We start from the raw sequence: 15,355 nt of genomic DNA on the forward strand, positions 1-15,355 counted from the left end.
TCAGCAAATAAATACTGGGCTGAGTATCTGATGAACTGCACTCTGCATAGGTTGCATTCTGAGACAGAACTTGGGCAGTTTATCTTTTCTGGGATTTGGTTTCCTTATCTCTAAAATTAGAAGGCGTGTTAGTTCTAGACCATCATCCCAAGGGTCCATTTTAGCTTTAGCGTGCATCAGTGTAAAACCTGTTAACAAATATTTGTTGAGACAAGGAATTCTGGTGTATAGCCAACATTGTGGGAATATTTGTGGATACCTAAACAGTGCTTTATCCTCTGGGCAAAACAGTTCCAACAGCTACTAAATACTAAGAAGGCCTACGGCTAAAATCAGGTAGCACCTTGTGATGTAATTCAAACCACTAGAATATGTGGCATGCAAGACTACATCAGGCCACTTGAGGTATTTATTAGGTAACTATTTATTTATTTATTTATTTTTATTTATTTATTTATTTATTTATTTATTTTTGAGCCGGAGTCTCACTCTGTCGCCCAGGCTGGAGTGTAATGGCGCAATCTGGGCTCACTGCAACTGCTGCCTCCAGGGTTCAAGCGATTCTCCTGCCTCAGCCTCCTGTGTAGCTGGGATTACAGGCGCCGGCCACCATGCTTGGCTAATTTTTGTATTTTTAGTAGAGATGGGGTTTCACTATGTTGGCTACGCTGGTCTCGAACTCCTGAGCTCAGGCAATCTACCTGCCTCGGCCTCCCAAAGTGTTGGGATTACAAGCGTGAGCCACCGCGCCTGGCCTAGGTAACGATTTTTCCGCGCTAAATGGTTGCCTAGTAACCTGAAGAGTGAAAGCAGCGTACCTAAATATCATACTGTATACGTTAGAAACAGGGGAGAAAGGAAAAAAGATGTTAAAGTTTACAGCAAAATGAGAAACAAAGTAGGAAAATAAGTGAAAACTTCTTCCGCAACTGAGACTCAACCTCTACATTTTACCTAGGTAAAATCTTACCTAGGGTAAAATTGCCCACAGGGCTGAAGTGTTTGGATGCACTGTCCAGGCCAAGAGGAAAGATTTTCAGCCAGTCTCCAGAACATCTCAGGGACGGGTAAGGAAAACAGGCATAAAGTGTCTCTATTGATCAAATCAACCCCAGAGAAACTTTCCTAGGGCCGGAGAGCATCTCAACCGCGAAGGTTCATTTGCGGCCTCCTTCTCCACTTCAGGCCTGCAAAACGGCCGACGGCATTCGCACTGGCTAGGGAATTCGCAGGGCTAATGGCCCGTGCAGACTTCTCCGCGTTAGCCCCGCCTCTTGAGGCGCTTCCACCGTCGGGCTCCTGGACACGTCTCCTTTAATTGGCTAACGTCACACTGGGTGTGGGCGGGGACAATGTGTCAGACTGTGCGGTCACTTCCGGTCCGGGAGCGCGCGGGTTGATTCGTCCTTCCTCAGCCGCGGGTGCTCGTAGCTCGGAAATGGCGGGTAAGTTCCCGGGAAAAGTTTACCAAGGGGAGGAGGCGGCCAGATCTGGGATAGAACGCTGAGACGGTGGTGACAATGCCCGCCTGGAACTTTCGGGCTGTAGCCTGGGTTCCAGAAGGCCTGCTTGGGACCGGAAGCGCGGAACTCTCAGCCCAGCAGCTCCCTTGGCCGCGGTCCGCGCCCCCGCCCCCAACTGCTTGGGGTTCTGCGCCTTCTGCGAGCAACCCGGCCCCTACCGAGAGCCGAAGAGGCCGGGGAAAGCGTCACGATTTGGGCTTGTAAAATGCCACATGCCTTGGGGCCTGTTTCTCTTCCCATTCCTTTTGTCCACTGCTGCTTGCTTCAGATCTTGTACATCTGGTCCTGTTCCCGCCAGCTGATTTTAATGCTCAGATCCTCCTCCTCTTCCAGGTCTCCGTCTACATTCCACTATAGTCAACTTCTGAGCTAGCGCATTGCTAACTTGCCCTGCTCTAGCGCTCCCACTTGGATCTCGACTGACTTCATAATCGTCTCCTTAATCTCTCACACTTTAGTATTCCGAGGATCGTATACGATCCTCATCTTGCAGATTGATTGTGCTGAGAAAGACTTTGTTCCTGAACTCCTCCCTTCTCTTTTAGGGTTGGACTACTATAATACAATTCTCTTGAGTACATTCTAGCGTCCCTTCAACTTACAACATTTACTAATGTATAATTGCTATTACTTTGTACGTGTATTAAGGCTGTTTTGGTGTGATTATTTTTTTCGATTACTTATCTTTTGAAGTTATGGACAGTTTCTTTTTCCTGAGACAGGGTCTCTCTCTCTGTCGCCCAGGCTGGAGTGTAACGATCATAGTTCCCGGCAGCCTCCAACTCCTCCTACGCTGAAGCTATCCTCTTGCCTCAGCCTCCCGAGTAGCTAGGACTACAGGCATGCACCACAACGTTCGGCTAAATAAAAAACACTTTTTAAAAACCTTTTAGAGACAGGGTCTGGCTGTATTGCCTCAGGCTGGTCTGAAACTCTTGGCCTCAAGCCATCCTCTCTCCTCTGCTTCCCACAGTGTTAGAATTACAGGATTGAGCCACCTCGCTGGCCTCTGTTGCTTTTATCATCTCTTTTCAGGGCATTCCTCGTAGTCTCCATTTTTATGGATATGTGGAATAGACAAGCTGTTGTGTGAGCTCTAGAGATGTTCAAAGAAAGACTTTTCTACCAGATGGAAATTGTAGGATCTTGAAGTACAACAGAAGAGGGAGGACAAACGCTAAGAATTACATCTAAATTCGAATTTAGGGCCCATCATTTAGTAGCTGGATGCCCTTCAACTCAACCTCTTTCTAAGCCTGAAATTCTGAATATAAAGTGGAGTTGATATAATACCTACTTACAGAATTGTGCGGATTAAGCTAATACATGATTTCGCAGGTTAAATTTTGTTGCTTACATTCCTCGAAGTAAATTCTGTAATCTCAGTTCTGTAGATTAGGGTCAGAGGGGTTAAGTAATGTGCTCTAGTTCACTGAGTTCACTAGCTCAGTAAGTGTGTGAAATAGAATCCAGGAATTCTGACTCCAAACTATTAATCTATACTGCTTCAAGTCTCCCATTTTCTGTGTGTGTGTTTTAACCCCTTTTTCAAGTTCATAGTACATCTAGCACATCATTGTACCCATTTTTCCTTTTTGCTTATGGCTTTTTTCTGCCTGAAATTTTACTAATTTTCTTTTTTTGGAGACTCTGAGTCTTGCTCTGTCACCAGACTGGAGTACAGTGGTGCGATCTCGGCAACCTTTGCTTTCCAGATTCAAGCAATTCTTCTGCCTCAGCCTCTGGAGTAGCTGGGACTACAGGCGCGCGCCACCACGTCCAGCTAATTTTTGTATTTTTAGTGGAGATGGGGTTTCACCATGTTGGCAAGGATGATCTCCATCTCGACCTCATGATCCCCCTGCCTCGGCCTCCCAAAGTGCTGAAATTACAGGCGTGAGCCACCGCGCCCGGCCCATTTTTACTAATCTTTATATTCATTTTGTCAGGAGATTTGTTATCTTGAAAGTTTCTTTTGATAGTGATATCTACCAGTGTTATTTATTATATATATTATTGAATAACCACTTTGTAGTAAAACTACTTTATTGTGCCAGTAGCTCACAGTTTATGACTTGAGGCACGCATGATTTTTAAATATTTAATACAGTGGAAAGATGTTTTCTTTGTGCCCCTGTTCCTCTTCCTTCTTTCTTACCTAGGATAACTGTGGTTACCAGATATTTGTGTATTCTTCTTGAGACATTCCATGCATTATCATTTCCTTATCTGGAAATATTTAAGTATTGGAAAAGTAGAGTTTTTCCAATACTTAAAATGAAATTCTGTCATAATTATCAGAGGACATTCTCATTTTGCTTTTTACATCTTATAATGAAACAGACGACTTAGGTATTAATTTTAGCAGATTATTTGTATTAGTAAATGTTCAGAAATGTTAGTAATCTATCATGTTAATTTTCAGGTTTATTCATTTATATTAAGTATGCCTAGTTTATAAGCTTGTATCTCAAAAGTGATTTCTTTTTCTGTTTTGTAATGAGGCACTTTTTTTTTTTTGAGATGGAATCTTGCTCTGTCGCCCAGGCTAGAGGGCAGTGGCGTGATCTCAGCTCACTGCAGCTTCTGCCTCCCGGGTTCAAGAGATTCTCATGCCTTAGCCTCCCAAGTAGCTGGGATTACAGGCGCCTGCTACCGTGCCTGGCTAATTTTTGTATTTTTGGTAGAGACGGGTTTCACTATCTTGGCCAGGCTGACCGTGAACTCCTGACCTCGTGATCCACCCGCCTCGGCCTCCCAAGGTGCTGGGATTACAGGTGTGAGCCACCGTGCCCGGCTGGCATTCTTAATACATTTATTTAAGAGTATGTGGAGAATGACTTGTGCTTTTATGATCTGTCAGCATGTTTTAAATCATACCCCATTCCACTTCTAATAACCCTATTATAAGTTGGACGATTTAAATCACTTCCAGTTAAACCTTTTAAAAACCTTTTTTCTTAGGATTTGGTGCTATGGAGAAATTTTTGGTAGAATATAAGAGTGCAGTGGAGAAGAAACTGGCAGAGTACAAATGTAACACCAACACAGCAATTGAACTAAAATTAGGTATGTATGCCATTTCTAAGTAATATTTTGTACATACTGTGTGTGTATATATAATCTTTCATTTTAAATTTGAAGTAAAATTTTATGTAAGAGCAGTTATTTATGCAAATGTATTGTTTTCTGCATTTATTGAATATACTCAGATTTTATTCAGTCTTGATTTGTGTCATGGAAGGTGTAGACGTTTGAAAGGTGATAGAATTTTATATAAAAAGGAAAGATGGTGGGGCAAAAAGTAATAAATATGTATAGTTTCAGCTTCTTAAAAATATTTTTAACATTTTTGCCTGTAAGAATAATAAACAATAGCAAATATTGGTGAGGATGTGGAAAAAAACACTTGTATATTGCTGGTGGGAATGTAAAGTGATATAACTACTTGGGAAAACAGTTTGGTTCTTTTCTTTGTCTTTTTTATTTTCTTTCCTTCCTTCTCTTCTTTCCTTTCCTCCCCTCCCCCCCCCCTTTTTTCTTTCTCTCTTTCTTTTTTAAAGAGACAGGGTCTCACTCTATCACCCAGGCTGTAGTGCCATGGCATGGTCATAGCTTACTGCCGCCTCCAACCCCTGGGGTCAGGCAATCCTTCTGCCTCAGTCTGCCAAGTAGCTGGGAGACCACAGGTGTGCACCACCCAAGCCTGGCTAATTTTTATAAAATTTTTTTCTTTTTTTTGAGACGGAGTTTCACTCTTGTTGCTCAGGCTGGAGTGCAATGGTGCGATCCCAGCTCACCGCAACCTCCACCTCCTGGGTGCTAGTGATTCTCTTGCCTCAGCCTTCCAAGTAGCTGGGATTACTGGCATGCGCCATGACGCCCGGCTAATTTTTTGTATTTTTAGTAGAGATAGGATTTCTCCATGTTGGTTAGGCTGATCTCGAACTCCCAACCTCTGGTGATCCGTCCACCTTGGCCTCCCAAAGTGCTGGGATTACAGGCATGAGCCACCACTTACAAATTTTTTCATAGAGATGGACCTTACATGTCTATGTGTCCAGGCTGATCTTGAACTCTTGGCTTCAAGCAGTCCCCTGGCTTGGCCTCCCAAAGTGTTGAGATTATAGCTGTGAGCCACAGCACCCCTCCTGGTTTGACAATTTCTTTTTTTTTTTTTTTGAAAGGGAGTCTCGCTCTGTCCCCCAGGCTGGAGTGCAGTGGCGCGATCTCGGCTCACTGCAAGCTCCGCCTCCTGGGTTCACGCCATTCCCCTGCCTCAGCCTCCCGAGTAGCTGGGACTACAGGCGCCCGCCACCGGGCCCCCCCCCCCCGGCTAATTTTTTGTATTTTTAGTAGAGACTGAGTTTCACCGTGGTCTCCATCTCCTGACCTTGTGATCCGCCCGCCTCCGCCTCCCAAAGAGCTGGGATTACAGGCATGAGCCACCGCGCCCGGCCTGGTTTGATAGTTTCTTAAGAAGTTAAACATAGATGAATTATATGACCCAGGAGTTGTACTGCCAGGTATCTATCTACTCAAGAGAAATGAAAATGTAGTTCATGCAAAAACTTGTACATGAGTGTTCATAGCCGCATTATTCACAATAGCCAAAAAATGTAAAAAACCTAGATCTATATCAGTTGGTAAATGGATATAGTATAGCTATACCATGGAATAGTATTTGACAACAAGAAGGAATGAAATTCTGATACCTGTTGCAATGAACCTTAAAAAGATTGTGCTAAGTGAAAGAAACTAAACAAAAACACCATATATTAAGTAATTCCATTTGTATGAAATGTTCAGAAAAGACAAATCCGTAGAGACAGAAAGTAGTGGTTGCCTGGGGCTAGAGGTAGGAGCACAGAGTAACTACAAATGGGCCTGACGTTTCTTTTGGGAATGATGGAAATATTTGAAAGTTAGATTGTGGCACAGCTCTAAATTTGCTAAAATTTTACACTTAGAACAAGTGAAAAATAATATATGCTCATGATTCCTGGGTGCATTACTTTCCATGCCTGAATTTCGTCATTGTTAATAATAATTCACAGTAGTTACAAAGATTAAATATGGAGTTTAAATATCAGTAAAGTATTTAAACTTCTTGACATACAGAAAATACTTGATAAGGGCTGAGCAGAGTGACGATGTGGTTGCTGGATCTCTGTATTTTTTACATGTCACCTCATTTTGCGATTACTTCGTTCTTTGATACCTTGATTACCTTGGAACATCCTGTCATCTGTTATCTCTGTCCCAGCCTTGGAATCAGCCATTTCTCCAAGGATTACTGGTTTCTTTTAGTAGGAACTGTCATTTTATTTTATTTTAGAGACAGAGTCTCACTCAGTCACCCAGGTAGAGTGCAGTGGTGTGATCTTGGCTCACTGTAACCTCTGCCTCCAGGATTCAAGTAATTCTTGTGCCTTAGCCTCTAGCTGGAATTATAGGCATGTGCCTACCAGGACCAGGTAATTTTTTTGTGTTTTTAGTAGAGATGAGGTTTCGCCATGTTGGCCAGGTTGTCGCAAACTGACCAAGTGATCCACCTGCCTCGGTCTTCCAAAGTGCTGGAATTACAGGCGTGAGCCACTGCACCCAGTCAGGAAATGGTTTTTTTTTTTTGTTTTTGAGACGGAGTCTCGCTCTGTAACCCAGGCTGGAGTGCAGTGGCGCGATCTCGGCTCACTGCAAGCTCCGCCTCCCGGGTTCACGCCATTCTCCTGCCTTAGCCCCCCGAGTAGCTGGGACTACAGGCGCCCACGACTGCGCCCGGCTAATTTTTTGTATTTTCTTTCTTTTTTTTTTTTTTTGAGACGGAGTCTTGCTCTGTCGCCCAGGCTGGAGTGCAGTGGCCGGATCTCAGCTCACTGCAAGCTCCGCCTCCCGGGTTCACGCCATTCTCCTGCCTCAGCCTCCGGAGTAGCTGGGACTACGGCGCCCGCCACCTCGCCCGGCTAGTTTTTTTGTATTTCTTAGTAGAGACGGGGTTTCAGCGTGTTAGCCAGGATGGTCTCGATCTCCTGACCTCGTGATCCGCCCGTCTCAGCCTCCCAAAGTCCTGGGATTACAGGCTTGAGCCACCGCGCGCGGCCGTTGTATTTTCTTTTCTTTTCTTTTTTTTTTTTTTTGAGGCGGAGTCTCGCTCTGTCGCCCGGACTGGAGTGCAGTGGCCGGATCTCAGCTCACTGCAAGCTCCGCCTCCTGGGTTTACGCCATTCTCCTGCCCCAGCCTCCAGAGTAGCTGGGACTACAGGCGCCGCCACCTCGCCCGGCTAGTTTTTTGTATTTTTTAGTAGAGACGGGGTTTCACCCTGTTAGCCAGGATGGTCTCGACCTCCTGACCTCGTGATCCGCCCGTCTCGGCCTCCCAAAGTGCTGGGATTACAGGCTTGAGCCACCGCGCCCGGCCTGTATTTTCAATAGAGATGGGGTTTCACTGTGTTAGCCAGGATATTCTCGATCTTCTGACTTCATGATCCACCCGCCTCAGCCTCCCAAAGTGCAGGGATTACAGACGTGAGCCACCGCGCCCGGCCTGGAAATGGTTTTTTATTTTGAGATGGAGTCTCACTCTTGTCACCCAGGCTGGAGTGCAGTGATGCAGTCTTGGCTCACTGAAACCTCTGCCTCCTGGGTATAACTGATTCTCATGCCTCCGCCTCCCAAGTAGCTGGGATTACAGGTGCCCGCCACCACACCCAGCTGATTTTTGTATTTTTAGTAGAGACAGGGTTTCAGCATGTTGGCCAGACTGGTCTCGAACTCCTGACCTCAGGTGATCTGCCCACCTTCGCCTCCCAAAGTGCTGGGATTACAGGTATGAGCCATCACACCCATCCACAGGAAATGGTATTTTAAAGCCAAGATATGGGTGCTGCAGCCAAGATCTAGGTGCTAGATGAACTCATTGGTGTTAGTATTGCTCTAACATTAATGAGAGCAGGCTTAGGAGATAGAACTTTGTTCCTTACCATTCTGTCCCTGCCACCTGCAAGGTGACTACTGTCTCATTTCTTTGTCCAAAATTAGTTTTCCATGTTCTAGCACTTTATATAAATGGAATTATACCATATATACTGCTTTGTGACTGGCTTGTTTCATTAAGCATAATTTTTATGAGGTACATCATATGTTGTCTGTACCAGTAGTTCATTCCCCCCAATTTTTTTTTTTTTTTGAGATGGAGTCTTACGCTGTTGCCTGGGAGTGCAGTGGCATGATTGCGGCTCACTGTAATCTCTACCTTCTGGGTTCAAGCGATTCTCCTGCCTCAGGAGAATCTGGAGTAGCTGGGATTACAGGCACCCGCCACCATGCCTGGCTAATTCTTTTGTATTTTTAGTAGAGAAGGGATTTCATTATGTTGGCCAGACTGGTCTCAAACTCCTGACCTCATGATCACCCGCCTCGGCCTTCCAAAGTGCTGGGATTACAGGCGTGAGCCACCGTGCCCGGCAGTTCATTCCTTTTTATTGCTGAATACTGTTCTGTTGTTGGATACATCATTATTCACCAGCTAATAAATATTTGGGTTCTTTCTAGTTTTTGGCTGTTACTGTATGAGTTTTTTTGTGAACATATGATTTTATTTTGGATAAATTCCTAGCTGTGGATTTGCTGGGTCAGTAGGGTATCTGTATGTTTAACTTTAGGGGATACTTGCCATACTGACTTCCAAGTACTTTTATACTCACATCAACTGTGTATTAGAATTTTGGTTATTCCATATTCTCACCAACATTTGATGTCAGTTTTTTAAGTTTTAGGCATTCTACTGAGTATGTAGTAGTATTTCTTTGTTAGTAGTACTTCATAGTGTTTGTAAAGTTTAAATAGATTTTAATTTACCTTTCCCTGATAGCTAATGCTATTAAGGATTTTTTTTTAAATGTGGTTATTGACTATCTCCTTTTGGACTCATGTATTCACATCTTTTGCCCATTTTAAAATTAGGTTATTTGGGGGCCGGGTGCGGGATTACACACCTGTAATTCCAGCACATTGTGAGGCCGAGGTGGGCGGATCACGAGGTCAGATCAAGACTATCCTGGCTAACACAGTGAAACCCCGTCTCTACTAAAAATACAAAAAGTTAGCTGGATGTGGCGGCGGTTGCCTGTAGTCCCAGCTACCTGGGAGGCTGAGGCAGGAGAATGGCATGAACACGGGAGGCAGAACTTGTATGAGCCAAGATCGCTTCGCTGCACTCTAACCTGGGCGACAGAGTGAGACTCCATCTCAAAAAAAAAAAAAAAAAATTAGGTTATTTGTCTTTTTGTTATTAGTTGTATTTACCTACATATTCTGGATGAGTCCTTTATGCAGATTACATGTTTTATGCACATTTTTCTCTCAGTTTGTGGCTTGCCTGTTCATATTCTAAACTTTTTTTTGATAACCAGAAGTTTTTAGTTTTAATCATGTCCAGTTTATTAATTTTAAAAATTTCTATTAGTGTTTTCTGGTTCATGCCTAATATCTTTGTCTACCCCAAGGAGATAATGAAGCTCTCTTAATGTTTTCTTCTGGAAGATTTTTAGTTTTAGCTTATTAAAATTATGTCCGTGATCCATCTCATGTTATTTTTCATGTTCAATATGAGGAAGGGGATTAAGGTTTGTTTTTCCATGTGGATATCCACTTGTTTCAGTATAATTTGTGTGAATGCCTTGGTGCTTTAACAAAAATAAATTGAACTTCCACGTGTGGATCTACATCTGGACTTTTCTCATCCATTGTCTGTTTTTCTGCCAATATCGTACTGTCTGGATTAGTGTAACTTTCTAGTGAGTACTGGTAGTGTGAGTCCCACATCTTTATTTTTTCAAGATTGTTTTGATTATTCTTGACCTTATTTCTGTATACATTTTGGAATCAGGTGGTTAATTTCTATTTAAAAAGTCTGACTTAGTTAAGGTTACATTGAATCTAAAAATGAATTTTTTTAGTGGGGAGAATTGCTATCTTAATAACATTGAGCCTTCCAATATATGAACATGACATATTTCTGTATTCTAGAAATGTTTCGGGTTTTCAGTCTTGCGTATACTTTGTTACGTTTATCTGAGTAAATCTACATCTTTTGATTGTTGATGCTCTTAAAAATGGTATACTTTTTAATTTTGTGTGTGTGTGTGTGTGTGTGTGTGTGTGTGACGTGTTCTCACTTTGCCACCCAGGATGAAGTGCAGTAGAACGATCTCCACTCACTGCAGCCTCTGCCTCTGGGCTCAAGTGATCCTCTTACCACAGCTTCCCGAGTAGCTGAAACTCGGCATACACCACTATGCCTAGCTAATTTTTGTATTTTTTTGTAGAGACAGGGTTTCGCTATGTTACCCAGACTGGTCTTGAACTCTGGATTCGAATGATCTGCCCACCTCGGCCTCCCAAAGTACTATTACAGATGTGAGCCACTGTGCCTGACCTAAAAATGATATACTTTCAAAATTTTCTCTTCCAATTGCTTGTTTTATGTGTGTGCATGTGCATATACATGCACACATAATGGCACAGTTTGTGTAATTGTATCCTGCAACCTTGCTAAATTCACTTATTATCATAGTTTTTTGTATTCTGGGCTTTTTCTGAGAGAGTGTCTCACTCCATTGCCAACCCTGGAGTACAGTGGCGTGATTGTGGCTCACCATAGCCTTGACTTCCCAGGCTGAAGCGATCCACCTCAGCCTCCTGAGTAGCTGGGACTACAGGTGCATGCCACCATGCCTGGCAATTTTTTTTTTTTTTTTTAAATTCTTTTCCTAGAGACGGGGCCTCACTATGTTGCCCATGCTGGTCTTGAACTCCTGGGCTCAAGCGATCCTCTTGCCTCAGCTTCCCAAAGTGCTAGGGTTGCAGGTATAAGCCACCACACCCAGCTGTAGTATTTTTAAGTGTAGATTATTTCGGATTTCCTGCACACACACATTACCTGTTAATGAAGAAAATTACAGTTTTTCTTTGCCTTATACAGTTGTCCATTGGTATCTTCAGGGATTTGGTTCCAGGATCCCCTGTGGATACCAAAATCTGCCGATGCTCTGGTCCATTATACAAAATGCCATAGTGTGGCTGAGCATGTTGGATCACGTCTGTAATCTAGGATTTTGGGAGGTTGAGGCAGGTAGATTGCTTGAGCCCAGGAGTTTGAGGCCAGCCTGAGCAACATGGCAGAACCCCATCTTTACAAAAAATACAAGTATTAGCCAGGCGTGGTGGTGTGTGTCTGTAGTCCAGCTACTCAGGAGGTTGAGGTGGGAGGATCTGCCTGAGCCCGAGAGTTCCAGGCTGCAGTGAGCGGTGATTGTGCCACTGCTCTCCACTGTGAGTGACAGAGTGAGAACCTATCTTGATAGATAGCCATATAGCTGGGCGCAGTGGCTCACGCCTGTAATACCAGCACTTTGGGAGGCTGAGGCAGGTGGATCATGAGGTCAGGAGTTCGAGAAGACAAGCCTGGTCAACATGGTGAAACCCTGCCTCTACTGAAAATACAAAAATTAGCTGGGCATGATGGCACACACCTGTAATCCCAGCTACTTGGGAAGCTGAGGCAGGAGAATCTCTTGAGCCCAGGAGGTGGAGGTTGCAATGAGCTGAGATTGTGCCACTGCACTCCAACCTGGGTGACAAAGCAAGACTTTGTCTCGGGGGGAAAAATATAGCCATATAGTACAGTCAGCTCTTTGTATCTGCAGATTCTGTATTTGAGGTTTCAACCAATCTCATGTTCATCCATAATTGGTTGAATCAGTGGATGTGGAACCTGCATATATGGAGAGCCATCTATGTTTCATTTTCTTGCCATATTTATTGCACTGGCCAGAACCTCTATTGTAATGTCAAGTGGAAGTGATAGAACAGACATCCTTGCCTTATTCCCAATTTAAGTAGGAAAATTTTGAGTCTTTCACCATTCACTATGATGTTAGCTATAGGTTTTTCATATGTGCCCTTTATCAGGTTGAGGAAGTTTCCTTCTATTCCTAGTTTGGTGAGAGTTTTTATTATGAAAGTGTTACATTCTAATGCTTTTTCTTTATCAAGATAATCATAAGATTTTTCTCCTTTAATTCTGATAATGTGAATTACATTGATGAGATTTTAAGTGTTAAATTAGCCTTGCATGCCAGTATATTATCCTTTTTCTGCCTTGCTGGATTTGACTTGGTGATGTTTTTGTTAAGACTCCCTTGTTCATGACAGGTGATGGTTTCTTTTTTCATACATCTTTGTTTGATTTTGGTATCAAAGTTTCCTGGCCTCATAAAATGAGTTAGGAACTGTTTCTTCTCTGTCTTCTGGAAGAGTTTGTATAAGACTGCATTATTCCTTTAAATGTTCAGTAGCATTCACCAGTGAAGTTTTATGTGCCTTGAGTTTTCTTGTTTTTGAAGGTTTTTAACTATAAATCCAATAAATAGATTTAATACTATTCTGATTTTCTGTTTCTTATGTCAGTTTTGGTAATTTTTGTCTTTCAAAACATTTCTCTATTTTATCTAACTTTCTTGGCAGAAAGTTGTTTACAGTATTCCCCTGTTACCATCTAAATGACTGTAGAGCCAGGTGCAGTGGCTCACACCTGTAATCCCAGATCTTTGGGAGGCCAAGGCAGAAGGATTGCTTGAGCCCAAAAGTTCAAGGTCAGCCTGGGCAATATAATGAGACCTTGTTGATAAAATAAAATTTTAAAATTAGCCAAGCATGGTGGCGTGCACCTGTAGTCCCAGCTACTTGGGAGGCTGAGGTGGGAGGATCACTTGAGCCGGAGAGGTGGAGTGGAGGTTATAGTGAGCTAGGATCACCCCACTGCACTCCAGTCTGGGTGACATAGCCAGACGCTGTCTCAAAAAATAAAATAAGTGACTCTAGAATCTATAATCCCTTCTTGGGGATATTGGTAATTCTTTATCTCTTTTAATGTCTCCCTACAAGTTTATCAGTCTTACTGATCTTTTCAGCAATTGCCTTTGTCTGTTATTTATCTGTTTTCTTAATCTTCATTCTTCTGACTTTGAGTTAATTTTTTTTTCTTCCTTTTGAGACAAGGTTTTGCTCTGTTGCCCAGGCTAGAATGCAGTGGTGTGATCATGGCTCACTGTAGCCTCAACCTCCTGGCTCAAGTGACCCTCTCACCTCAGCCTTCCGAGTAGCTGGGACTACAGGTGTACACCACCACACTCAGCTAACTTTTGTATTTTTTTTTTTTTTTTTTAATAGAAATGGAGTCTCACTATGTTGCTCAGGGTGGTCTTGAACTCCTAGGCTCAGGTGATCCTCCTGCCTTGGCCACCCAAAGTATTAGGATTGTAGGCATGAGCCACCTTACCTAGTCTAATTTGCTCTTTTTAAGATCTTTTTAAAGTAGACGTCTATATAAACTTTAAACTTTCCTTTTCTAATACTAGCATTAATGTTACAAATTTATCTCTAGTTGCAGTGAGGCAAGATTGCATCACTGCATTCCAGCCTGGGTGACAAAACGAGACTCTATCTCAAAAAAAAAAAGAAAAAAAAATTTACCGCTAAATATTGATATAGTTGCATCCCACCAATTCTGTTATGTTCTATTTTTATTATAGATCAATTCAAAATATTTTTAATTTCCCTTGTGACTTCTTTTTTGACCCATGAGTTATATAGAAGAGTGTTGCTTTATTTCCAAATATTTGGGACTTTTCTAGCTGTCTTAGTGTCACTGATTTCTGAATTAATTCTGTCAAAGTTAGACAATATAGTCTTATTTCAGTCCTTTTAAATTCATTGAGCCTTGTTTTATAGCTCGTCATATAGGATCTGTTTGGTCAGTGTCCTAGGTGCACTGAAAAATAATTTATATTCTGTAGTTTTATGTAGTGTTCTATAAGTGTAAATTGACGTAATAGTATTAAAGTCGTTTATATTTTTACTGTCTTTCTAGCAATTATGACAATTGAGAGAACTGTTGAAATCTCCATCTGGAATTGTGGATTTTCTATGTCTTCAGTCATTAATTTTTGCTTGATGTATTTGCAGCTCTGATATTAGGTACATACAGATTTAGACTTCCTATGTCTTCTTGATGAAGTGACCTTACTCATTATAAAATGTTTCATCTTTATCTCTGTCCCCTCTTTAACCCATCTTGCTTTATATTTAAGTCTACTTTGTTAGATACTAATATAGAAATGAGAATGTTTTAAACCTGTGAGAAATAACAGCATGTTTATATGCTGATGGCAATGATCTATCAGAGAAGGGGGAGATTATATAGGAGTATTTCTGGGAGTATCAGAGAAGGGGAGTATTTGCTGAGTAATATCCTTGACAATGTAAGAGGGGGAAGTATTTTATTAATCAATGGAAGGATTATCCTTAGATAGGAGCATGGAGAATTTCTACCATAACAAGATGAAGGAGAGTATACAGGAATTGCTGCAGTAAGCTAAATGGTATAGAGGAAGCATTTTGTGCAGTTTCTTTTCTGAATGCTTCTGTTTCCTAAGTGAGATAGGAAGCAAGGTCGTCTGTGGAGAATGTGCTTATAGAAGAAAGCATTGGAGGTTTGAGGAAATAGTCATCTAGGTGAGTGGGAGGAGTGAGTAGACTTGAGAACTGTTATGATTGTCAGGTAGTACTAAGGGCCCACTTCAAGTTCTCATGAATATAAAGTGAGGTCAGTCACGTCCAGATGAAAGTGTACCACAAAGAATAGATATATAGTCAAATTCAACTAGAGCGGGTTTTTGTTTTTTTTTTTGAGACGGAATTTTGTTTTTTGTCTTGTCATCCAGGCTGGAGTGCAATGGCACAATCTCGGCTCACTGCAACTTCCGCCTCCG

At 42.3% G+C, this 15,355-nt stretch overlaps 1 protein-coding gene across 1 annotated transcript in view; it reads left to right on the forward strand.

Moving 5' to 3' along the window:
* Window positions 1–1,353: 1,353 nt before the first annotated feature.
* The window catches only part of HAT1 (histone acetyltransferase 1), a 68,688-nt gene continuing 54,686 nt past the window's right edge, over window positions 1,354–15,355 (forward strand). The window contains exons 1-2 of the mRNA XM_023185929.1: window positions 1,354–1,445; window positions 4,488–4,592. Coding sequence (XP_023041697.1) covers window positions 1,439–1,445; window positions 4,488–4,592 — 112 coding nt within the window. The 5' untranslated portion in view covers window positions 1,354–1,438. The remainder of the gene's footprint in view (window positions 1,446–4,487; window positions 4,593–15,355) is intronic.

The sequence above is a fragment of the Piliocolobus tephrosceles genome, chromosome 11, assembly GCF_002776525.5.
Source record: "Piliocolobus tephrosceles isolate RC106 chromosome 11, ASM277652v3, whole genome shotgun sequence".
Classification (NCBI taxonomy): domain Eukaryota; kingdom Metazoa; phylum Chordata; class Mammalia; order Primates; family Cercopithecidae; genus Piliocolobus; species Piliocolobus tephrosceles.